The sequence below is a fragment of the Furipterus horrens genome, unplaced genomic scaffold (genome assembly GCF_987537825.1).
Source record: "Furipterus horrens unplaced genomic scaffold, mFurHor1.1.pri manual_scaffold_4, whole genome shotgun sequence".
NCBI classification, from domain to species: Eukaryota; Metazoa; Chordata; class Mammalia; order Chiroptera; family Furipteridae; genus Furipterus; species Furipterus horrens.
The window spans coordinates 109,350,708-109,377,601 of record NW_028327174.1 but is presented as its reverse complement, the minus strand read 5'-3'; the positions used below and the strand labels follow the sequence as shown (position 1 = coordinate 109,377,601).

At 37.4% G+C, this 26,894-nt stretch overlaps 1 protein-coding gene across 1 annotated transcript; it reads left to right on the top strand.

The window, feature by feature from the left end:
* The first annotated feature begins 4,922 nt into the window (after window positions 1-4,922).
* On the top strand, window positions 4,923-26,882 carry RLIG1 (RNA 5'-phosphate and 3'-OH ligase 1). The gene is made up of 7 exons (XM_090273907.1): window positions 4,923-5,109; window positions 8,296-8,413; window positions 11,292-11,387; window positions 22,044-22,160; window positions 23,746-23,943; window positions 24,976-25,145; window positions 26,655-26,882. Exons 1-7 carry the CDS (start codon window positions 5,020-5,022, stop codon window positions 26,841-26,843), a joined length of 978 nt encoding a protein of 325 aa, XP_090130033.1. The 5' UTR covers window positions 4,923-5,019; the 3' UTR covers window positions 26,844-26,882.
* Window positions 26,883-26,894: the final 12 nt, after the last annotated feature.

Sequence of the window (26,894 nt, the reverse complement as noted above, 5' to 3'; positions counted from 1 at the left end):
AAGTGGATCTAAACATTTGCCCTCTCTCCATAATGAGCACACAGTGTCACTGCCAAGGGCCTTAGCACAGTGTCGGAATTGGCACTGGGAACCCTGAAAGAAAGAAGTAAACAGTGTAGAAAACTCAATACATTAACGTTAGTGTTCAACAGCAAGTTGCTAATTACTTAAAGAAAACACGACATCAAGTTAGAATTTAAAAATACCACAAAAATAAGGCCATAAATTTAAAATTTAACAAATTAGAAATTTTTAGTGAGAAATTTACATTATAATCTAATTAAATAGTACATGTCACAACTCACTGATCAAATGTTATTTACTTATTACCATTTAATCCATATGGTCCACTCAGGATAAATAATGAGACCAGTGATACTCTTGATCACAAGCCAACGACAGAACAACTTCTCTTTCTGAAGCCAGAATTTTTTTCCAAGCCATATTCTACTTGTGGAAATGATCTATATTACTCAATCTTTTTCATTAAATAATGTTTTCTTACTCAGTCTACAAAGATATTGTTATGTGTTTATATAAGGAAAGTGAATGGAGCTTAAACTTTAGATCATTATGGAATTTTAAATAATTATCACATTATGTTACATTAAATATGCTTTATGCCCTTGGTCTACCAAGATAAAACAGTTATGTCAATACATATTATACACACCAACATCTTTATATATCAACAAATGGGCTGCTATAACTTTTTTATTCTTTGTCTTTTACACATGGATCCAGAGTGGAAAAACTGTATGTTTTTTAGGCAGAGAGGTAGGTAACATACAATAAAAATAGACCTTTAAGTTTTTCCCCATTTTGACACATGTTCCATGATTGTTTCTTAACTTTGACCACTCTCTTATTCCTATCTTCGCTCCCTACCCATTTTAAAAGATAATCTGTGGATCTCATAGTATAAGGTAGTCTGAAGAGGCTAGATAAACTACTGGCTCTATTACTGGTCCATAGTCACAGTCAATACATTACTCACCACCTTTGTGTCCCAGTTTCCTCATATGCAAAAAGAAAATAATATGACCTCCTCACAGATTGTTGTAAAAATTATGTGAGATACAGTATTGTGATTGCTATTATCATTGCTATTTATTTATTTAATTAGTTATTGAACTTTCTACCTCATCAGTCACTGTGTTAAGTATGTGCAGGTACTAACAATGAAACAGACAAAACTGTCCACATAGAACATAAATTCTACCATTATTTTTCATCCCAGGTTTAACCATAAGGTAACAGGCAATAGAGACGAATCTAATTCTGTCAAAGAGAATGATTCCATTCAGGCTTCCTAACGGAGGTGAAACACCTTAAACTAGACACATCTTGTTTTTTCCTGGGTTCATTCTGGAATGAGCATGAAGCTCCAAACACTGAGTTTCTACATTTATTTGGTTTCATTGCGATCCATTAGTCCTAATCTCTTAGATTAAATATTTTTTCCATTTAACTTTATAAACCTAATTTCCATCTGGCTAACTTGTTTATATTACTTCTTTTTTTTTCTGTGATATTAAATGTTTGTTGTTACTCAAACTTTTGACAGATGAAAATTCATAACCTTGTTTAATGAATTTAAAATAAGAAATCAATTTAATTTTAAACTAAATTTGATAATGACCTGAATTTATTTGAATTTATATGACTGGTATCACATTATCCAAAACAGTATGATGTATCATATGATTCAATATTAGTAATTTGATATCTCAAAGAGTCATAATATAGGCAAAAGTGCTTCACGAAGATGAAAAAAGCCACCAGCATGTAACTGGCATGAATAAGGGTAGTTTCAAACAAATATTTTAAATTATCACAGATTTCCTCAGAGATATTCAATATATCAAAAATATATGATAAGCTTTTACTTCATATTTTAAATACATAAAATATTTTACATAAAATTAGTAAATTTTGATTCAGGAATAGAAATTATTGCCATATTGTCCTTCATTCTAAAAAGATTTAACATGTGAAGTACTATAAGTTGTATAATATTTACCTTTATGCATGTGGAATTATAAAAGAAATAGCAGTCATTCCCAACTTCTGCCATTTTCAACTCTTGTGCTGCTAATCCAATGTTTTTTTTTTTTTAATATAAAAATTGCAGAAACACACATATAAGAACTATCAGTGTGGAAGGGAAAAAAAACTTTCTTTTCCACAGTCTTTCAGGCTATCAGAAGTATTCCTTTAAAACTGACCTGCTGTTGACAGTATATTACACAATAGTAATTCTTAAAGAAATTTAAATTAGAAGATACCTTCTCTAGCTTTGCAGATATGTTGAAAGTGGTTGCTAGTAATCACACAAACTCAAACTTCCAGAATTTTCCTGATTGTTACCAAATCCATTGTTTGCTCATCATAAATGACCTCACATGTAACTGTAGTTTGGTTTACTTTAGTGAATACTGTGCAGTATTTTTCTTCCTCAGTTCTAGCATATTAACCAAATATGACTAACAAAAATAAAATAATATATTTTCTTTCAATATTCTCATTAAATATGAACATAAACCAGTTCATAACTTCATAACTTCAAATTATTAAGTATTACACAACTAAATGGCTATTTTCTAAACCTTATTTCTACATATGGTTTGAAAACAAAATTAAAATTTTAAGTAGGTAAATGTATTACCTATGTTTCAAGATAATAAATTTATTAAAATATGTACTCACTGCTATCCACTGATTTGGAAAAATAAATCATTCAGATTTCAATATTTTAATAGGTACCTGAAAATAAGTTGGATTAGTTATTCATCTTGTAGCTATATTCCATTCATTATTCATCCATCATAAAAGGAGGAAGAGTTTCTTCCTAAAGCAGAAAGGTTCCAGAGCGCTTGCAAGTTTTGAAACTTTGTTGACGGCAAAATGGTGTGTTCTGATTTCCAGAATGAGACATTCAATCAGCAGTTGAGATCTTTCTTCATCTTAGTATCTTTACTAAAAGTACTAGAACCTAGCAGAAATTAACAAAAATATTCAGAGTAGGTGACTTAGAAGATGTCATAGAGATGACAGATTGCATTAGATCAAAATGTACTTTTAAGTTGCAATGTACTCTGAACTGGAAACTTAAAAGATAAAGAGATATGGATTCCCATTTTTTGTCTAAGTAAAACAGACTAACTTGGTATGAACTTATTGAATACAATGCTTTGGAGTAAAAATATAGGAAATAAAACAAGAAACTAATATTTAGAAAAGTTTTTTGCCTATAACTATAAATGAGAATATAATAAAATAAAGTAGGCAGTATTAAAAGTAAATGAAAAAGAGAAATATTTGGCTAAACTTTTTAATATATTTAGAAATTTATGGAAAAATATAGTATCTTGCCTTTTACTTTGCCCTACTAACTCTACAACAAAGTATCCATCTCAGACACATAGGTCACTGGGAAAAACGCCCCTAAGAAATATATGTACCTAGTCTTTACCTCCAGGTAAACTCCCTCTCCAGCTGTCAAATTTTAGCTGCCTTGGACTATTTCCAAATACTGTTACCAAACATCATTATTGCATGATTATATGTAATTCCCTGATTAAAGCAATTCCAAAAATTCATGTTTTACATTTGGAAAAGACAGAAGTAATAATTTTACCTATTGAAGTATGTCGTGAACAACTACATTCCAATAAACAGCAAAAACAGGTGAAACCAAAAATGGGGATTTTTTGTTTTTGTTTTTTGTCATTGCGAAGAACAGTAAATAAATCTGTATATTTTGGTAGTCTTTAGAATTCCTGGGGCCCTAATCTCTTCTTTTTTTTTATCCTTTTCTTGTTCTTCCTTTTCCTCTCTTTACTTACATCTTTCTTATTGTAAAATTCATTCTCGTCTTCCAGGAAAGGCTATGAACACATGCCATGAGAATTTTTACTCCAAGTAATAGTGTGATGGGATTTTGCCTCTGCAGCCGGTGGTAGGCCCCAAAATTCTGTAAATATTTTGTGTTGGCCAAGGTAGACTCACACTGTGTCTTCCACCTTAGGTGCATGCTATAACACTACTAGCACATCAGTCAGAAAAGAAATTCTCTCTTCCAGAGTGTAATCCAATAACACCATTTTGAATATGAGGGCTGGTAGAAACCTGTTGTTGGCTCTACAAGCTTATAAGGATCACGCAAAGCTGCCGGCTACTACCCATCCAGTAGGAGCCCAGTTTATCACCCTGGATTGGTCCTGTGGCTCTTTTCTGACTTGTACTTGTTTCTGCCAGCCGCTTTGCTCCAGGCACTAATAAAACAAGAACACTGGAAATAAATAGTGCTTTCTTGAAGAATGGTTCCTCTTACTGTTGGTATTCAAAAAGCAAGTGGAACATTTAAAAAGATAACCTTTCCCCCAAATGACAGAATGTTAGACCTAGAAGATTCTGTGGCAGTTTGGGAAATAACAGTTGATAGTTGTGAGGGTTATGTAATTGCTGTCCCCGTGAAACTCACAAAACAAGCTGCTTTTTAGGATTCCTTTGGAGGAACAAAAAAGTCACTAATTTTCATTCTGCCTTGGGATGTTTCTGGATATTTCTAAACTTCTACAGTGCTTCCCCAGGAACTTATTAAAGAGAACAGGCAAATTGGTTTCATCAGAATGGTGTTAAATCGCCATTGAAATGATTCATTACTTAAACCTTGATATTACTTATCACAGATATCATCGGTTACTAAGTGTAGTTAAGTACACACCCCACAGAAACAGATCTTTGTTTTTTCAAGGTCGTTAGAACCAAGGCAGAAGCCCACTGGAGGGCACGTGGAGGTGTGCCAGCTTCCGCACTACAACTCCCGGAAGGCACCGCGGCTAGATACGCTTTGGGCGTCCTACACCCACGTTCCGCGTTGTAGGACGTAACGCTGCCGCCGTGCCTGAGCGTGATGTGTGCGTGATTTGAGTGCGACGGCGAACTCCTCTCCGTAGTAAGACTAGGCGCTGTTTCGAAGTGCGCTTTCCATCTGCACAGGCTGTCGGGCTCACAATGAAGCGCCTAGGCTCTGTGCAGCGCAAAGTGCCGTGTGTATTTGTGACGGAAGTGAAAGAGGAGCTCTCCACCAAAAGGGAGCACCAGGTAGCTGGGGGTGGTCGCGTGGGTGCTTCTCCCGTGGCGCTGGCTCCGTTCCAGCCTGGCGAGGGTGCGCGGCGCGTGGTGGCGCCCTGCAGGCTGGGAGCTTTTTCCACGTTTCGCTGGGGAGGTGGAAGGGAGGGATCGCTTATGGTCCGCGCCCCATTCAGGTTCTTGCACCTTGAACAGTTACGAGGGAGGAAATCTACGAGAGAATTTTTCTGGTCAGGCGATTCAAACTTTCCCTCGCGTGAGCATTGAAAACCCACATATTGAATAATATTCCCCTTTTCGCAGGCCTTTTTCTCAGGTTGCTACTTTCGGGGAAAACCTCTTGAGTATTGTATTTACATAATCACCACAATCCAAGCCTTACTTCTTTTCAAGAGGATATGACAAAATAAAAACAAACAAACAAACAAAAAAACATAAAGAGGAGGTTGATAAAGTGGAGTTTTTAGTTTTTAGAAGACTTGCTTTACCTGTTGTAACTCGCCTAATTTGGTCACAAAAGATCAGACTCCTTATACCAATAATTCTAAGGTTTTCTATTCTCTCAGCACAGAGTTTTACACCTAGAGGGCCATTAGTAAATACTGGTGAATAAGGTTAGTAACCTGTATCAGGATAATTCTTTAATATACAGCACAGCCCTTGATAGAGTCCCCAGTTCCCAGTAGGAATCATCCTACAAAACCTGCGTGTATATGTGACATGGACCTCCAGCCCCCTGACGTTATTGTCAATGGCCGCCTCGTCCTCCAGATGAAAAGACCTTAAAGGCTGAGACTGCCCTGTTATCTCTAGTCCCAGTTTGTAGGACCTGACACGTGGGCTCTGGAAAAATATTTGTTGAAGAATGAACCCTGGAGTCATTTTCATGCCACTTTTTCATTTACCTTGATGCTTTTTTGATTATAACATCTCAATTCTCCTTCCTACTGTCATCACTGTTGTTATACTTCTTAATATTTTATACCCTGCTTCCCACACTACCTAATTGTTCTTGCCACGAGAATGATCATCATTATGCTTTTTCTTAGTTAAAACACCAGTTACTACTAAATGTCTGTAGCAGTAGTTGTCAAACTTATTTTTCAAGCCCTGACAAACCTAATACATATGAAACATTGTCATCCTGAATCCTTCACTTTAGTTGTTATTCTCAACTTTGTGTGTTGAGTGGGGAGTGTAGTTTGTAAAAGTTCCATCCACCATGGAAAATAAGCCCTTCTCTCTTCCATCTGTAATAAAGAGCTGCTTACAGTGTTGCTCATAGCAGTGATTTTTAACTGGTGTGCTGCAAGAATTTTTAAAGCATGCAGTACCTGCCTATTTAATTATGGGCACTGAACTCTTTCCCCTTAGATTATTAAAAAAAAGAAAAAATGATAACGGCCAACACAACAGTAGCTGCCTTGTGTGAATGACCTGTCTTGAACCATAAATATATAGGACATATATAGAATTGCATTTTATTGGTCATGTCACATAATAAGGTTGTGTCTGATTGGTTAATTCTTGGTACCAGAAATCCTTATATACAAGTATAGGCATGTGATTGTTAAAAGTCACTTTGGAGCAAAAAGGGTAAATAATTACTTTTTTTCTTTTTTTTTGTAAATCCAAATTCTACAGACTATTTTGTCAGATTGGAAAATATATTTTTTGGTGTGCCACAGAATTTTAGTAATTAGTTTATATGTGCTATGAGGTGAAAGAGGTTGAAAATCACAGGCTCATAGTATAGCATACAAATGCTTAAGTATAGTTCAAGGCTTCCTGTTCATCAGACCCAATCTACTCTCCAGTGTTACTAAAGTGAAGTCTTGTTCTAGCAAAGCCCATTTTATCCTCTGAGCATACAAGGTGCAATCCTGCCTCTATATTTTTGCAAATCTGTGTACTTAACCTAGATCACCTCCAGAATTTTAAACTTTGAATCAGATCTTCTCTATGAAATTTTAGTTACCTCAGTGATTTTCCCTGTCCATACATTGCTGAAGACCACTTTACTGTCTATTAGCTTTTATACACACATGCCTTGTTTTTCTAGTCATAGTTTGAAGTCTATAATGGCAGTAGAGAAGGAGAACTTTGTGTACCCTTTTTTCTTTTTATCTTACACTGTCCTTTGGACATGTCCATAGCAGAAAGTGGTAAATAATTTATTACACAAGGAATATTTGTACTCATCAGGAGCTCCACGAACAGAGTGATCTCCTCTCTAGAATCTTTGATAAATTTAAACATACACTAATGGGCCAGACCTCGGGTCTACCACCACAGGTTAAATTGATATCCTTTGATACTGATGTCATAAATTAGTAATAAATCCCCTAATCATTCAGTTTTACGTTAAAATTATTGAATCAGGCTACTTTCCTAAGTTTACTTGACTCTGAAACAGTACTTCCACTTATTAATCTTAAGCCTCTGCACACAGTGTAATGTTTATATTTTGCAGTGTTTTTTCACACTATGTAAGATGAATGTTACATCAAGTAATTTAGAGTATAAAACAGTGGCATAATCCTTTCTCAGAAATGAAAATAAATTACACGTGAAAAGTTGATAGGAACACTAGAAACGGTCCTTTCTTCCATTATTGATACTCCTTTGGCTTGTCTTCCTAACAGTATAAAAATTACAAATTAAATATGCAGTTTGCTCCTAATAAAGCTGAGTTGGCCCCTCCTTGTTTTTCAGCTTAGCACTTATCAGACCTAACATTGTATTATGTATTTTGTTTCTGTTTTTTCCCTTTTTAAAAAGAAAGTTCCGCCAAAGATAGGTACTTCCTTTGTTCACCTCTGTATTTCCCAGGCCAAGAACAATGCTTAACCCACAGGAGGCATTTACCAAACAATCATCAAGTGAGTGATTAAACACTAAACACCTGTGGTAGGGATGCAGGGCTACATAGGATATGGGTCCTGGTGTTGAGCTCGTTATGGTGGAAAAAGAAATGTGAACAATCAATCTGTGCAAAAACAGGTATTGCTGTGATAATATAGAAAGGAAGGGTTGATTCCTGAGAACTTCATAGACAAGATATTTTTGAATTGCCTTGAAGGGTAAACAGAAGACTGCCCTTAAAACTAATGTCATTAAGAACATTCCAGATGAGAATGTGTGCAAGGGTGTAGATGGTGTCCTTGTTAAAAGTTTTTTTTCTCTCTCTCTTTTAAGCCATTTAAAGTTTTGGCAACTGAAACTATAAGTCACAAGGCATTAGATGCAGATATATACAGTGCAATTCCAACAGAAAAAGTGGATGGAACATGTTGTTATGTTACTCCCTACAAAGGTAAAATAAAAGTACTACAAATATTATTTATTACTTAATATCCATTAAGTGCCATACAATATGATAATTGCATTATATGTTCTCTGATTTGTATAATAAGCTCTCCATTTTATACATGGAAACTAAGGCTCAAAGGACTTAAATAATTTGTCCAAGACCATATAATTAAAGAATGGCTGAACTGGTAATAGAACCTAGGTTTGTCTGACCCTAAAGCTGATCCCAGTGCTGATTCCATGTTTTCATTACTATTGACAATGTCTCTGATTCATTTTATTTTAAAGTATTTCAAAAAGAAAAAAACTCAAGTAGAGATTGTTCACTATCTTAAGGAAAATAATATATTGAAAAGAGAAATAATCTTTGTAATTTCTTTTGGATGGTGAAACTACCTCTCAATTCAAGAGAAATAGAACAGTTAAATACAAATCTGACATATTCCTGGTATCAGGAAATCTCTTCTGAATTGCTTTTCTTTTTCATTTTTAATTGTGATAAGATATACATAACATAAAATTTACCACCTTAACCATTTTTAAGCATACAGTTCAGCGATGTGTACAGTTCACCTGCTGTGCTGTTACCACCATCTATCATAAGAACTATTTCCATTTTCCAAAACTGAAACTGTACCCATTGAACATCTCACCATTTCTCCTCCCTCCAGCTTTTGGCAACTACCATTCCACTTTGTATGATTTTGACTACTCTAGATAACTAGTACAAAAACTGGAAGCATGTACAGTATTTGTCTTTTTGTGACTGGCTTATTTAACTTAGCATAATGTCCTCAAAGTTCATCTGTATTTTACAGTATATGTCAGAATTTCCTTCTTTTTAAGGCTGAATAATATCCCATTGTATGTGCAGGTATCCCCCACATAACACGGTTTCGCTCTAACATAATGACTAGAAGATATCCAGGGATTGCTGGTAGAAGAAAAAACTGATGAAGCAGTTTTGGTGGCAATGACATCTGGAATGTGCCAAGATAACTTAGGGGACAATAGCACTGATGAAAATGAAGAAGTTAAACAGTTTACTCTAAAAAGCGTAAAGAAAGACCTAGACTTAGCCAAACAGTTAGAGTCATATTTCTTAAATGAAGATCCTTGCACTGAAAGGAGCACAAAGTTTAAGAGAGAACTTCCAAAGTGCTTAGCACCGTATAACAAAATTTATAAAGTGCTCAGCTAAAAGCAAGCAATCTAAAATAACAGTTTTTGTAAAAAGTAAAGCATAGAAATCAAGATAATGCTGAAGAAAGTTCAGAGGATGAGGCTATCTTGTCAAAAAGAAAACACATTCGGGTAGTGGAGCTTAGTAGTGATGATGAAGAAAATATTACTTAATTCATATTAATATGTAATACTTTTGATGAAAATTAATAAAGATATTGCTCCTAATTATAAAAACAGAATTTTAAAAAGTATTTGGAACCTAACCCCACTTTTTGTACTAGTTCTTTGTTTCATATAACAGATTCGCATAACATGGCATTTGTTAGGAACCTATCAGCCGTATTATACGCGGGTTACCTGTATATACCACATTTTCTATCTGTTCATCCATCAATGTACACTTGGGTAGCTTCCACTTTTTGGCTATTGTGAACCATACTGCTATGAACATGGTGTAAAAATATCTCTTCCAGACCTTGCTTCCAGTTCTTTTGGGTATACATCCAGAAGTGGAATTGTTGACTTGTATATTTTTAGTTTTTTGAGAAACTTCCATACTATTTCCCATAAAATTTGCACCATTTACATTCCTAACAACAGCACACAAGTTTCTAATTTCTCCACATCCTCACCAGTACTTATTTTGTTTTTATGATAGTAACTGTCTTGATATGAGTGAAATGACTTTTGTTGTTGTTCTTGACTAGTAAAAAGAATGAACAGTACATTCAGCCAGAAATGATAATATAATTTTAATCAGGTTCTTCTGTATTTATGTTAAGAAACTTCAGTGTGTGTCATTTTGTGTGATATGTACAATGGTGACAGTTGAACAAGGTTGGATGGCTAAAGAAAACCTAACAATGACAATGCTTACAAATCCTAAGTTTATTACAAGTGAAGGACACATAATACAAGGGTATTAAAAGTAAGGATGTACAGCACAGCCAAAAACTGTCACAGCAAAGGGTCAGGAGAGGTCAGGTGAAAGCTCCTGTTACACACCCCCACCGCCCCCAATACTCCAGGCCCTAGCAGGCAGGACACTCAAATGAGGAACTCCTGATGTGTGCCTGGAACACCTTGGAAACGGAATCAAAATTGAGTCTTAGCTGGGGATTTCTGTATTTTGCTGGTCACAAAAGCATCTTCCTGTTAAGTAATCAGCCTCAACAGCAGAGCCCTCCAGAGGTCTCATTAATGAATGCAGGTATACCGCCCTGAAACTTCTCAAGCCCATGAATGCAAAGTGTCACTATTAATCAGTGCTTTATTCCTTGACATGGGTCCAAGCCTTGCAGAAGAGCTTAGCCTAATTCCAAATCTTTCTGAGTTTAACCCTCATATTTATGATGTTTCAGGAAAGGTGTGAATTAACTGGTTATATTTCTTTCTATTTAGGATAGAGGTAGCTTCAGTTTCTCACAAAAGCGAGTTGTAATAAAATAGGGCCTTGTGAAAGGGTCTTGTAATTTAATGTCGTCCCATCATTCTTTAACCAAAACTTGTTCTCACAATATCAGGTACTGCTAGGTATGCTGTGGCTGTTAAGGCTGCTTATTTCACTTTGTTGTCTAGGGTTGCTTCTCTTGAAGATGACCCCACTATTTATTGAAAAATTTTATTCTCAAATGTTTTAAGGCAGATTTCATTGTTTGCCTCTTAATATTTTTCTTTTCCTTTTATTATTTTTTTAGGTCAGCCGTATCTGTGGGCTCGACTAGATAGAAAACCTAACAAACTATCTGAGAAGAGATTTAGAAATTTTCTACATTCAAAACAAAACTCAAAAGGTTAGTAGGTCTTTCTTTCCTTTAGCTTTTCATGATTTAAGTACCTGAAATTTGTCTATTTCTTGTTGTGGTGTACATTATATCCTTTTGTACAATTTAAGCACTTTGGAAAAAGAAAAAAACTATCTTTGAATATCTTTATATAAAGAATTTTCTTGGAAAATATTCTAAAATGCTTTTCTGATATTTCTGTGAGTCTTCATATAGTCAATCAATTTTATTAAATCTTACAAAGTACAATATATTACAATGAGCAACTCATTTTGATTCTGTCTGCCTAAGAGATAACCATGTAATTTTACAAATCAGGCACAAATCTCAAACAGTTATTACAATTTTTAATTATTAAAATATGCAATCTGCATATCTGTATTCATAATGCATTAAATTCATCATAAATCCACACATGGGAACATTGGCTACTTTATTTATTTTTTTTTTATTTTTATTTTTTATTTTTATTTTTTTTATTTTTTATTTTTATTTTTTAATGTTTTTTATTGATTATATTGTTACAACAGTTCCAATTTTCTCCCCCTTGTTCCCCTCCCCCCAGCACCCCCCTCCCCCAGCAATCCCCCCCAAGTCCATACCCCTGGTTCGTAAAAATTAACTATCCCCCCCCCTCTCAAATATTAGGACCCTTTGTAATCTTGTAAAGGACAATGGGCGAAGGTCTCAAGCTCCTCTAGCTGCTTCAAGCTGGACATGGTCGTCGTCCTACCTACCCTTGGGTCCAGAAAACCCTAATAAGAGTGGGGGTGTGGAGGGGAGGGTGGCCTTCCCACATGGGGAAGGATCGTGCAGACTCCAGGTCAGTTGGCTGCCTCCGGTCAACGGCGTGCTTGGTTCAACAGGCTGGTGTCCTTGTTGTGTTCTGAGGGCAACAGATTTGGCGAAAAGGGTTAAAAGACATCATTCAATCCATAACTACTAGATGACAAAAGGCAGGGATTAATTTTTCAATGTTCCATATTAGGGAATAAAAAAAAAAAAAAAAAAAAAAAAAAAGGCTTCTTTGTAAGAAGGTGTGCTAGGCACATCTCGCCTGTCCAAAACCCTTTTGCCCATTATATTTAGTTTGGGCTGAGGTAAATAGTTTAGGTTTTTCCCCCTCTCAGACCTCTGGGCCTTTTCTGTCCAAGCCATTAGGATAGAAAAGAGAAACCCATTTTAAAGTGAAGCCCACAGACCACCCCATTCTTCCCCAACCCAGCCATTTAGTTCAGCCACACCGTTGAGTCTCAGGAGGCAGCGCTGCAGAGAGGATTAAGTGAGGCTTATGTGTACAGATAATCACTCAGGTAATGCGATCATAGGCTTATGTCCTTTGAAAACAAAAAACACGTGTTAATTTATGTAACATAACCCGCAAACAAGTCTCTAAATCTGGAGAAGAAACTTTTAAGACGGTTAGTTGCCCTGTTTTATACTCTACTACTGATCATTGTGATTTTCCTTGAATAATAATTTTTCTCCCTAAGGTTACCCTCCTTGTCTTTAAAGGGACTACATTAAGTCCATTTTTAATTTATCCTGTTCGTTTGCATAAACATAACAAGAGCAGCAAATGATCACTTATGATCTTTAGTTCTGCTTTGCTGGAACTTACCCAAGGAATATTTGGGGTGACCTTCAGTCTGTTCTTCAGGGCACAGAAGCTGTGCCACATATCTGGCATTCATCCTTGCCTGTACACACCTGTTTTTTCCAAGTCTTTCTGGTCTTTCCTTGTGCCTTAAGGTCCCTTCTAGCCATCTTTCAGGAAAACAACCTTCGTTCCTTCCCTGGAAAGATTGCTGTGGACCGCACAACCAACCATGGTACCAGGCCTTTTATCTCACGGGCTTTTATTACCTTTGAAAGTCATTCCCAGTTCCTCAGGGCTTTCTGGTAACAATCTGAGCCCAAGTATGTTTCCTTTAGGCTTGACATTCCAGTCAAAGATTTGGTCAAAAAAAAAAAAAAAAGAATCTCTGTTGACAACTGGTCTTATTAGTTCTATGCAAAGGAACTTATGTCATTATTTACTTGTTTAGAATGCCAAACTCTGGAGGGATCAAATAGGGAGAAAAATATACAACGTGAAGGAAAATCTTTGTCCTAATATTCACTGAACTGGCATTTCCATTCTTCATATTTTCATTTTTCCCCCACTAAAAAATTTTGGTTTGTTTTTCCATTACAGTTGTCTCACTTTTTAGCCCTCTTGTTTCCCTGTACCCTGTCCCTCCCCTCCCCCACATTTAGTCCCCACTCAGTTGCACCTGTCTGTGGGTCATTCATATATATATATATATATATATTTTTTAACTTGACCCATCCCCTTACACCTTTCTTTTCCTCCCCCCGCCCCCCTTGTTACTGTTAGTCTACTTCTTGTTTACATACCTCTGGTTCAATTTTGCTCATTTGTTTGTGTTGTTCATTAGTTTCCTGTAATAGGTGACAGCATAAGGTATTTTTCTTTTGTTGCCTGGCTTATTTCACTAAGCATAATTTTCTCTAGTTCCATCCATGTTGTTGCAAATGGTAGAAGTTCCTTCTTTCTTTCTGCTACATAGAATTCCATTGTGTAAATGTACCACAGTTTTTTTATCCACTCATCTACAGATGGGCACTTAGGTTGTTTCCAGCACTTGGCTATTGTAAATAGTGCTGCTATGAACATTGGAGTGCATAGGTTCTTTTGAATTGGTGTTTCGGGATTTTTTGGATATAATCCTAGCAATGGAATTGCTGGTTCAAAAGGCAGTTCCATTTTTAGTTTTTTAAGGAAATTCCAAACTGTTTTCCACAGTGGCTGCACCAATCTGCATTCCCACCAGCAATGCACCAGGGTTCCCGTTTCTCCGCATCCTCTCCAGCACAAGTTGTTTGTTGATTTGTTGATGATTGCCATTTTGACTGGTGTGAGGTGGTATCTCATTGTGGTTTTAATTTGCATCTCTCTGATGGCTAGTGATGTTGAGCATACTTTCATATGTCTATGGGCCCTCTGTATGTCTTCTTTGGAGAAGTGTTTGTTCAGGTCCTTTGCCCATTTTTTAATTGGGTTGTCTGTCTTCTTGGTGTTGAGTCGTATGAGTTCTTTATATATTTTGGAGATCAATCCCTTGTCTGAGATGTCATTGGCGAATATATTTTCCCATATGGTTGGTTTCCTTTGCATCTTGCTGATGTGTTCCTTAGCTGAGCAGAAACTTTTTAGTTTGATGTAGTCCCATTTGTTTATTCTTTCCTTTATTTCCCTTGCCTTAGGAGATATATCAGTGAAAATGTTGCTGCGTGGGATATCTGAAATTTTCCTGCCTATTTTTTCCTCTAGGACTTTTATGGTGTCACGGCTTACATTTAAGTCTTTGATCCATTTTGAGTTTATTCTGGTGTATGGTGTGAGCTGGTGGTCTAGTTTCATTTTTTTGCATGTCCCTGTCCAGTTCTCCCAACACCATTTGTTGAAGAGGCTCTTTTCACTCTATTTGATGTTCTTTCCCCCTTTGTCAAATATTAGTTGATCATATGAACCTGGGCTTATTTCTGGGCTCTCTATTCTGTTCCATTGATCTATATGTCTGTTTTTATGCCAGTACCAGACTGTTTTGATTACCGTGGCCTTGTAGTATAGTTTGATATCGGGTATTGTGATTCCTCCTACTGTGTTCTTCCTCAAAATTGCTGTGGCTATTCGGGCTCTTTTTTGGTTCCATATAAATTTTTGAAGTATTTGTTCTAGGTCTGTGAAATATGTTGCTGGTATTTTAATAGGGATTGCATTGAATCTATAAATTGCTTTGGGTAGTATGGACATTTTAATGATGTTGATTCTTCCCATCCATGAGCATGGTATACGCTTCCATTTATTTGTATCTTCTTTAATTTCTTTCTTCAGTGTTATGTAGTTTTCTGTGTACAGGTCTTTTACCTCTTTGGTTAAGTTTATTCCTAGGTATTTTATTTTTCTTGTTGCTATGGTAAATGGAATTTTTCTTTCAGTTTCTATCTCTGAGTTTTTATTGTTGGTGTATAAAAATGCCTTCGATTTCTTAATATTGACTTTGTATCCTGCTATTTTGCCGAATTCACTTATTAGATTGAGTAGTTTTTTTGTGGAGTTTAAAGGATTTTCTATGTACACTATCATGTCATCTGCAAATAATGACAGTTTTACTTCCTCTTTTCCAATTTGGATGCCTTTTATTTCTCTTTCTTGTCTGATTGCTGTGGCTAGAACTTCCAAGACTATGTTGAATAGGAGTGGAGAGAGTGGACATCCTTGTCTTGTTCCTGATCTCAGGGGGAATGCTCTCAGTTTTTGCCCATTGAGTATGATGTTGGCTTCAGGTTTCTCATATATGGCCTTTATTATGTTGAGGTATGCTCCCTCTATTCCCATTTTGCTGAGAGTTTTTATCATAAATGGGTGTTGTACTTTATCAAATGCTTTTTCTGCATCTATTGATATGATCATGTGGTTTTTGTCTTTCATTTTGTTTATGTGTTGTATCACGTTTATTGATTTGCGAATATTAAACCATCCTTGCATCCCTGGGATGAATCCTACTTGATCGTGGTGTATGATCTTTCTAATGTGTTGCTGGATCCGGTTTGCCAATATTTTGTTGAGGATTTTAGCATCTATGTTCATCAGCGATATTGGTCTGTAGTTTTCTTTCTTTGTTGTGTCTTGACCTGGTTTTGGAATTAGGGTTATACTGGCTTCATAGAATGAGTTTGGAAGTCTTCCCTCTTCTTGTATCTTTTGGAATAGTCTGAGGAGGATAGGAGTTAGTTCTTTCCTAAATGTTTTGTAGAATTCACTTGTGCAGCCATCTGGTCCTGGGCTTTTGTGTGCTGGGAGTTTTTTGATTACTGCTTCAATTTCGCTAGCTGTTATTGGTCTATTCAGACTTTCTGCTTCTTCTTGATTCAGTTTGGGCAGACTATAGTTTTCCAGGAATCTGTCCATTTCCTCTAGGTTGTCAAATTTCTTGCCATACAGTTGTTCGTAATAATTTCTTATAATTCTTTGTATTTCTGTGGTATCAGTTGTGATTTCTCCTCTTTCATTTCTGATTTTATTTATTTGGGTTCTCTCTCTTTTTTTCTTGATGAGCCTGGCTAAAGGCTTGTCAATTTTGTTTATCTTTTCAAAGAACCAGCTCCTACTCTTGTTGATCTTTTGAATTGTTACTTTAGACTCTATGTCATTTAATTCTGCTCTGATCTTGATGATTTCCTTCCTTCTACTTGATCTGGGTTTTGCTTGTTGTTCTTCCTCTAGTTCTTGTAGCTGTAGGGTTAAATTTTTTATTAGAGATTCTTCTAGCTTTTTTTAGGTAGGCTTGTATTGCTATGAACTTTCCTCTTAAGACTGCTTTCGCTGTATCCCATAGGTTTTGGGTTGTTGTGTGTTCATTATCATTGGTTTCCAGGAACTTTTTGATTTCTTCCTTGATGTCATTGTTAACCCATTCATTATTTAATAGCATGTTATTCATTCTCCATGAGTTTGAATGTTTTTGAGTTTTTTCCTTGAGGTTGATTTCCAATTTTAAGGCATTGTGATCTGAGAAGATGCTTGATATAATTTCAATTTTCTTGAATTTATTGAGGCTTGTTTTGTGTCCTACCATGTGGTCTATCTTTGAAAATGTTCCATGTGCACTTGAGAAATATGTATATTTTGCTTCTTTGGGGTGTAAACTTCTATATATATCGACTAAGTCCATTTGATCTAAAGTGTTGTTCAGTGCCTCAATATCTTTGGTGTTTCTTTGCTTTGAAGATCTGTCCATTGTTGACAATGGGGTGTTAAAGTCCCCTACGATGAGTGTGTTGCTGCCTATATCTTTCTTGGAGTCTTTCAAAATTTTCCTTACATATTTGGGTGCTCCTAAGTTGGGTGCATATATATTTATAAGGGTTATATCTTCTTGATGGATTTTTCCCTTAAGTATTATGAAATGCCCTTCTTTGTCTCTTTTTATGGACTTTGCTGTGAAATCTGTTTTGTCTGATATAAGTATTGCTACCCCGGCTTTTTTTTCATGTCCATTTGCTTGGAATACATTTTTCCATCCCTTTACTTTCAGTCTGTGTAGATCTTTTGTTCTAAGGTGGGTCTCTTGTAGACAGCATATATGTGGGTCATTCTTTCTAATCCATTCAGCTACCCTATGTCTTTTAATTGGGGCGTTTAATCCATTTACGTTTAAGGTTATTACTGATAAGTACTTATTCATTGTCATTTTCCCCCTTTGTACTCGTGTTCTTCTCTGTTTCTCTCTGTTTCTTTATCTTTTTAGAGCAGACCCTTTAGCATCTCTTGCATTGCTGGTTTGGTGGAGATGTATTCTTTTAGTCTTCCTTTGTCTGAGAAACTCCTTATTTCGCCTTCCATTTTGAATGAGAGCCTTGCTGGGTAGAGTATTCTTGGTTGTAGGCCTTTGTTTTTCATTGCTTGGAATATTTTTTGCCATTCCCTTCTTGCTTGTAGTGTTTCTGCTGAGAAATCTGAGGATAGCCTTATTGGAGCTCCCTTGTATGTTATTAGTTGTTTCCCTCTTGCTGCTTTTAGGATTCTCTCTTTGTCTTTGGATGTTGCCATTTTAATTATGATGTGTCTTGAAGTGGGCCTGTTGGGGTTCATCTTCATTGGGACCCTCTGTGCCTCCTGGATTTGCGTGACTCTTTCTCTCCTCATGTGAGGGAAGTTTTCTGTCATTAGTTTTTCAAAGAGGTTTTCTATCCCTTGCTCTTCTTCTCCTTCTGGAATTCCAATGATACGGATATTGTTACGTTTCATGTTGTCCTGCAGCTGTCTTAGAACCTCTTCAGTCTTGTTCAGTCTTTTTTCATTTTGTTGCATTGTCTGGGAGTTTTTGTGTACGTTGTCCTCCAGCTCGCTGATCCGATCTTCTGCTTCCTCTAGCCTGCTTTTAATTCCTTCTACTGTGTTCTTCAATTCAGAGATTGTATTCTTCATTTCCTCCTGGCTCTTATTGATAGCTTCCATGTCCTTTTTGATGCTGGTATAATTCTCAGTAAGTTCCTTATAGTTCTTCTGGAGTTCACTGTAGTTTTTCTGGAGTTCTTTGTAGTTTCCGCTGAGCTCATTTAGCTTCTCCATAATCCATGTTTTAAATTCTGTATCTGATATGTTGCTCCCCTCTATTTCATTTAGCACTCTTTCTGGGGATTCTACCTTTCCTTTTGATGGGGGGTTGTTTCTCTGTCTCCCCATTTTTGTGATTCCTTTTGTTTGTCGGTGCTTCTTAGAATGATCAGTTCTTCCTGGATCTGCCTCTGGTAGCGTCAGATCATGTACCAGACTGGCCCTAGGCAGCCTGTTGGAGACTTCCAGGGATCTACTGCCTTTGTCTCTCTTCTTTAGTTGTTACTATACTCAATCTGTGATCAGCCGTCAGGCTTAAGGACCGTGGGTGTGGCAACTTAATTCCTGTAGGCAGGGCTTTTATTTCCCCTTAGTATGACACCACTTGGAGGGGGATGGTCTGTCTGCTGTGCTGGGGCTGAGTCAGCACTGGCTGGTCCTGGGAGGGGGTTAGTGTAGCTTCCACTTACTCCTCCGCCCTCCTGGATCTCCGTCTGTGTTGTCCTTGATGATATTTCTTTAATCTGTCTGGTTGTATTTCAGCTACTTTTTGGTGGATCTTTTTCTCTGGTTAGTTGATTGAGAGTCACTCTGCCCACCTTGTCTTGAGATCTTTTGTGAAGGTGCTGCTAAAACATAATTACACAACCCAGGCAAGAAACCCACACCCTCCAATGTCTCCCCCAAATACAATCCCACTATAGGCTGCAAATGAGCCCGTGTTAATATACTTGTGGAGATACTGTGACTCTTATTTCGTATGAGAAACAGAAAGGAGTTGTTTTAAATGAAGGAAGGGTAATTTTTGAGCTGGAAGTTGATAGAGTAATAATATTAGCAATTGGGATCAAGGTTATGTAAGAGAGCAATTAACACACTGTTTGAAAAGGAGGGGAGGGTTACAGTGTGGAGAGAGAAAGTGGAAGTGTATAGTATTAGGATTATATAATCGGTATATACTATATGATTAGCGTGGGAGGTAGGGTAGACACAACAGACATCCAGGTAGACAGACAGCCAGAAATTGAAAGAGAGGGCTGGGGAGGTTAGAAGGTAGGAAATAGATTGAGAGAGAATTTTTTAAGGATAAAAATACAGAGTAGAAAATAGCAAGACAGGAAGGGAGAGAGGAAAGAGAGAGAGAAAGTAGAGAAGAGAAGGGTAGGAGAGAGAACAAAAGAAGAAGGGGAGGTAGAAGAGAGGGGACTGGATTAAAATTCTTTTTTAAATTATATGTTATAAAAAAGATTAGGAGATTAAAACATGATATAAAGTTGCAAGATAGAGAGAGAGGGTGAATATATAGAGAGAGGAATAGGAGATAGGAAAGCAAGAGGATTTGGGAGGAAAAGAGCTCAGAGGAGGGAAGGAAATCAGGAGGAAGAGGGGATATTAGGGAGGGGAGGATTGAAATTGAAGAGTTGACAAAAGATAGGATGAAGGAGAGAAATACAAGAGGTAGGGAAAGAAGTGGGGGGGTGGGGTAGAAAAAGAGAAGGGGTAAGAATAGGAAAGTAAAGGGAGAGGGGGATAGATTAGAATTATAATTTGAATATTAAGAGATTAGATTATAAAGTGTAATAGGGAGAGAGAGAGATTATGTATAGGGAGAGAAGGAAAATAAGGACAAGAGATGAAAGAAAAATGAATGTAGACTGAAGGGGGACAAAATAAAGAAAGAAATTTAATAAAGTTGAAGGTGCGTAGTGCAGAGAAAGGAGAGGGTGAGAAAGGGAGAGAACTTAAAATTATAAAATTAACTGAGAATAGGATGCCGGGGAGAATGCTAAGGGGAGAGAAGGGGGGGAAGGGGAGGGGAGAAAAGGAGCGAGAATAAGAAGGGACTGACGGTAGGGGTAGTTAGAGAGAGAGTGAGAGATAAAAGAATGAGGATTTTAACTCAATTCAACTTTTATGCACAGTCTCTGGGTATTTTTGGTTTGTTTGTTTTTTGGTTTTTCCTTGCTTCCTTCCTGAGTCTGCTCCTATTCAAAATTCCATGAGTTTCAAATCTTTTCTGGTTGGTTGGCTGGCTGTGGGAGGGTTCTGCTTGATTCTGGGGTTGCTAGTCTTTTTTTCGTGGGCCTACCGGTGCTCTGCTGTGAGCTGCGTTCAGTTGTCCCCTCCTGAGGCACCCTCAGCCCTCCTCAGGCTTGTCCAGCTACTCCTTCCCTCTGTGCCTGCCAGCAATCCCCGCCCTGCCTCCAGTCCTGTCTCTATTCCCAGGCTACAGCTTCTTCTCTCTTCCCTGTCTATATGCCTGCGCACCCTACCTCTCTCCCTGTCTCAAGATCGTCCTTTTGTTCTGCAGGACTCTGGCACAGTCGGTCAAAGTGCCGGGCCCAGTGGCCCTTTCCTGCCCAGGGCCTCTCCCCTAGTCTGGAGCTTTGCAGTGGCTTTCCTGCCTGTGCTCTTCTTCTTGCCCCAAAACTTTCTCTATTCCGAGCTACTGCTTCCGCTGGCTTCCCTGTCTATGGGCCTGCGCGCTCTATCTTTCTTCCCGCCACAGCACCGTCCCTTTGTTCTGTGGGACTCTAGTGTGGTCGGTCAGCGCAGCACTCTCCTTCCCCGGAGCTCTCTGCCGGTCTGGAGCTCCGCAGCAGCCCTTCCCTGCGGGCCCTTCTCCTTGCCCTAAAACCGTCTCCCCTCCAGAACCTCCGCCTCCGCTCTCTTCCCTACTTACACACCCTGCACGTCCTATTTCTCTCTTAGCCCCAAACCTGCCTTTTGTTCTGTGGGATTCTAGCGCGACTAAAGAGCAAACACTGATTTCAAGAACACAGTTCTCCCCCAGTCCGGAGTTCCGCAGCAGCTTTTGTGTGCTGCCGTTCTCCTTGCCCCCAAACTGCTCCTTTGTTCTGTAGGGCCCTAGCGCAAGTGCTGGGCGCGCCCGGGATGCCGAGCTTTCCGTCGGAGGTTGCAGCTGAGGATGTTTCTCTCTAGACTCAGGTCACACAGTTTCTCCCAGTCCTGGTTGTTCACTGTTCTCTCCCTCCTCTGGCTTTTTCGGCCAAATCCTCTCCCTAGCTCCCTACAAGAATTCACTTCCGGCTAGTGAGCTCTCCAGCTTGATACTGCAAACGCACGGAGTCTCAGAATGACTCAGCCTGCAGTTTGTGATAAACCCCTCCACCCCCCTCCACACTGCTCCCACGATCTCCTCCCCGTTCACGTTATCAGATATTCCCACTCACTCAGTCATTCCTCCCCGAGTTTGTTCCTCCTGGATTGTCTCCTTAACAGGAGCGAGCTGAGAACACTGTTCCTACTCCGCGGCCATCTTGGTCCCCCCCGAACATTGGCTACTTTAGTTAGACTGTTATCCTGTATTTACAAATGCTGGTGTGTTCAAAAGTGAAAATTTAAGGTGTTACTATCCTAACCCTGAGAAGTATAGTCACATTGTGGTGATAATGAATGAAGAATAATTATGTGATACCTGATATTATGGGCTTTATTAGCGATTCCCACTTTAAATTTGTTCAGTATTTTGTATTTTTTAAAGTATCGCCATATATAAGATTATCTAACTCTTCTAGAATTTTTTTGGAATGTTGAGGAGGACTTCAAACCTGTTCCGGAGTGCTGGATACCAGCAAAGGAAATCGAACAATTAAATGGAAATCCGATGCCTGATGAAAATGGACACATTCCTGGTATCATGAAATATGTTCTAAAATGCTATTCCGTGTTTACTAGTATAAAGAACAAAAGATCCATTTGATCAAAGATTACAGAATTTAATTTTAATTTGGTTTTTCATAGTATTTATCTGTATGGCACAAAATTTCTAGTCTAATTTATGTTAAGTAATCGTTTATACCAAAGATGCTTCATATCAAGAATGTCCTCTCAGGTTTAGAAACACTTCTAAGATGGACAGCTTACTCCCTATAGTCTGTGAAAATAAAGTGTTGAGTGGGAATAGCATCTTTTCTGAAATGAGATAGTAAGAAGTCTGCTTTTTCGGATTGCAGATAACAATATGTTTATTTTTTGCAAAGATCCTAGATGACTATTTCAATTAAGGGAGGTGAAAATAAGTCTCTCACAAGTAGCTTTACTGAAGAAGACACAATTTTTGCAGAGGTGTGCTGGGTAGAAAGATAATCTTGTTCAAGTTATCAGGCATGTCTTGAATACCTAAAATGTGCAAAATACTCTTAGGTTTTAGTAATACAAAATGAAGATCAGAACCCTTATCCTCAAAGGTCGTGCAGGCATGAGGGGAAATCTACCAATAATAGTATGGTATAAGAATGGAAAGGGAAAAGTGCATAGGGTATAGTCAGAGAATAGAGCAAGAATTTGTAGTTCAGCCCGTGGTGTTAGAGGAGGCTTCTGAGGGGAATAACATCTGTACTGAAGCTTGAGAACCAGGAAGTTAGCTGAAAGGAGGAGAGAAGGTCAGCTTGGGCAAACAAACTCCCATATGAAAAGATCGTGGAGTCTTTTGGAAATTTTATTTAATCCTTTATTCTGGCTGGAATATTTGGGTGTATGACATTTGAGGAAATTATAAAAATTGAGGCTGGAGATGTGGAATGGGTTCAGATATTAAAGGGTTTGTATTCCATCTAAAGGAATTTGAAGTGTATCCTGGAGATTATTAGGCAGGATACGACGAACTAAATTAAAAAAATTTTAATGGAACTAGGATAAAAATGAGCGTGGGGGGCATTGTGGGCATTTGCATTAATCTGGGTAATGAAGGCCAGAGATATGATGGTCACAGTGGCGTATATGTCAAAACAGTGAGGAAGTCTATTCTGACAACTTAAAACAGGAGTAGTAATAACATTCAATAAATGTGGAATCAATAATTTTTTCAGTAAATATGGGAACCATATAATAAATTATGGAACAGTTACTACATATGTCTGTGTCCCTGAATCTGCAGAGAAGGGAGAGAGAAAACTTAAAAAAAAAAAAAAAAGATTTTAATTCTGTGTTTTAGAATGGTGCTCAATTCTTATTGAAAAGGTGAATTTTCTAGTAAAAGTGCTGTGTGCTCTCTATTGCATAATCAAGTTAATTTATCAACAGAATAAAAAATGAAACCTTATAATTAAAAAAATGATTTAAAAATAGTAAAACTGTTATGTCTGCTGACTTTAAGTGATATTTGTGTGTGACTGAACATCCAGAAAATATAGAAAATTTACAACAAAAATAAAAATTACCTCAAGTCTCAATGCACAAAAAAAGTGCAATAACAAACACTTTTTCCTTAAATGACAGGTTGGGTACCAGTGGAAAAAAACAACAAACAGTACTGCTGGCATTCCTCTGTAGTTAACTATGAATGTGAAATTGCCCTGGTACTGAAGCATCATTCTGATGATCCTGGTCTTCTGGAAATTAGTGCAATGCCTCTATCAGATCTGTTAGAACAGACCCTGGAGCTCATAGGAACAAATATTAATGGAAATCCATATGGTGAGTAAAGCCTTTTTTTATGTTCAGTATAGTAATTCATTTATAAAGAGAACTCCCTAGGTTCAACCACACAGACACACACGCACACACACGCACGCACGCACGCGCACGCGACAACTAAATTTGATTTAAGAAGCCTAGGATTATAGCCATTTCTATTAATTTTGTGTCCCTAGAGATATATACCTAATCATTTTATTAGTCCACAGTGGTTTTTTCTTTTCCTTTTTCTTTCCTATGATAACATTATAAAACTGTGTGAAAGGGTAACTCAAGTATAACTTTTCATTGCTTTTTAAAATTAAAGTGAACTGAGCTGAATGAAAATCAGTGTTTTCTCCATGGCTAGGAAATCAGTGTAGCATTAATTAATTGCTAAGTGTAAAATGAATAAAGAATTGGCAACAGATAGTAAATATATCAAGCTATGATGGATTGAGTACAAGTGCCAAGGGCACTATGGAGGGGGTGGGTGAACGGGCCCAAGAACATTACAGCTTGAATGGCAAAATCCTATATAAGGAACATAAGCAGACTGATTGGCAGGTGGAAAGAAGCTAAGATAGTAATTATACAGGTTAGCAGAGATATGGCATGGCTGTTTGGCTAACACTGAATCAGAGTGAATGTGGCCAATGGTATAGAGCAGTGGCTGGTGGACTTTTTTTTGTAAAAAGCCAGATAGGACCTTTGTGGTTTTGTGGATACCTCTAAAATAGGCCATAGATAGTATACTTATTCATACTTATATGAATAGGTGTGGCTGTGTTCCTTTGAAACTATTTAAAAAACAGGCATCTGGCTGGATTGCACCCGCAGGTCATAGTTTGTGGACCCCTGGTACAGGCTACACGAAGGTAGAACACAGATTTAATGGGTTGTGGTGCCACGTTTGAGTGAAGTACTTGTGTCTCTCTCTGCAAAGAAACCAACTAAACTTTTTGGTAAATTGAAAGGGTTTTCTTTTTTATTTGAAGATTTTCTTGTTCTTGAAACCTTTGTACGGCTAATGGCAAGACTTTACCATTTTAGGATTAGGAAGCAAGAAGCATCCATTACATCTTCTTGTACCTCATGGAGCATTTCAAATAAGAAATCTACCAACCTTGAAGCACAGTGACCTGTTGTCTTGGTTTGAAGGCTGCAGAGAGGGTAAAATTGAAGGAATAGTATGGCATTGCAATGATGGCTGTTTAATCAAGGTAATGGCAGAAAATAGCTTGTGCGATTATGTCCTAATGTTCCTAAAACAAACTAGAAACGGCACTAAAATACTCTACAAATTACAGTAATTCCGATGGTGTGGTAAAGAAATTTAATTTGTGCATCTCACATGCCACCTTTTTTATATGATAAAGTAGTGTTTCCCAGTGTACTTACTCTGTGGGGCATGAGTTCTAGATGTGCTTCAGAATTAAAGTGGTAAAAATATCTGGAAAACCCTGCATACTACATATTCCCTTCTTGGAAATTCATGTTGCACGTGAGTGTTCTCTCAGACATTCTGTAATTACAGCATTTAATCCTGTTTAATTCAGCACCTACATAGTGTTTAACTCAGCATTTCCCAAACTTACTTGGTATAGAATTTGTTAAAAGAGTGCCACGGGTCAGTTAATGTATACAAAATGAATTATTTTATACTTTATGTCTTTTCTATCTACTTGATTTCTCAACAGGTTCTTGAAATTTGTCATGTTGAGAAATGGACCCTAGTTATAACAAGCCCCTGACCCCAACAATTCACTGAAGTCAAAAAGTTAGATACCATTTTTAACCCCGTTCTCCCTTACTTCACACATCCAATTACCAGTCCTTAAAGGTTCTGACCTCTTGACTGTATATTTGTCCCCAACTAAGAAGCTGTTAATTTTAATTTAAGCCGATTCATACTTGAGTTATTATATCATCCTCTTAAATGTTAACTTTCAGTGTTATCCCTCTCCTGTCCATTCTTTATAAATTAATGAAAATATTAACTTCTCTGCATAAAACTGTTTAATGACATTAAGATTTTTCATTATCTGGCTCCTGCTTCACTTTCTGGAACTGTCTCCATCCCAATCTCCCAAACATGTCTACATTGTATATGTTCTAACCATACTTAAATACAGAGGAAAAAAACACCATTCTCTCACATGATACTCCTTTTGGGTAGAATGTCCCCCCACCCACAATTGGCTAGCTTCTGTATTAGCAACAGACTATTATTAAAAATTTTGGAGCCCCTGATTATGTTCCTGGCATGTTTCCAGGTGCCAGAATACTGAGTCCACTAAACAGTGTCTCTGCCTTATTGAAGTTCACATTTAAATGGGGATGATAGATAATAAACAAGTATGTAATATGTCAGAAGGAGAAGCAGCTATGAAAAACTATGAAAAAATAAAGGGTGCCCTGGTTGGTGTAGCCCAGTGGATTGAGCGTCGGCCTGCGAACCCGAGGGTCGCTGGTTCGATTTCCAGTCAGGGCACATGTCTGGGTTGTGGGTATGGGGCATGCGAGAGGCAACTGATCGATGTTTCTCTCTCTCATTAGTGTTTCCTTCTACCCATCCCTTTAAAACTATATAAAATCTGTTTTTAAAGAAAAAAAAGAAAAAGATAAAGTGGAGCCTTAAGTTGTGTCTGGCATATGGTAGACACTCAAATATTTTTCAGTGAATGAAGATTATACAGGTTAAAGCTAATACCCTTTGTTCCTCTTTTTAGGTCCATCGCCATCATCTTGGTTTATGCTGGCCAATTCCAGATACTTACTTGAATTCAAAACCAGTCATTATTAACATGAACTTGAACAGATATGACTATGTTTTTGATACTAAGTGTTTGTTTTATCATTTTTCAAAAATAAATAATCAGAAATTTAGTACATTCAAAGATATAATACTCAATGTATAATCTGGAAATGTAATTAAAAACCACCTTTATTGTTGTTAACTGTGAATCTTG

Bases quoted from the DNA above. Each gene is read 5' to 3' on its own strand.
- RLIG1 (XM_090273907.1), top strand. From the start codon at position 5,020: ATGAAGCGCCTAGGCTCTGTGCAGCGCAAAGTGCCGTGTGTATTTGTG. The intron at 8,414-11,291 runs GTAAAATAAAAG...TTATTTTTTTAG, and splicing joins TTATGTTACTCCCTACAAAG to GTCAGCCGTATCTGTGGGCT. The intron at 22,161-23,745 runs GTATCATGAAAT...CTTAAATGACAG, and splicing joins TGAAAATGGACACATTCCTG to GTTGGGTACCAGTGGAAAAA.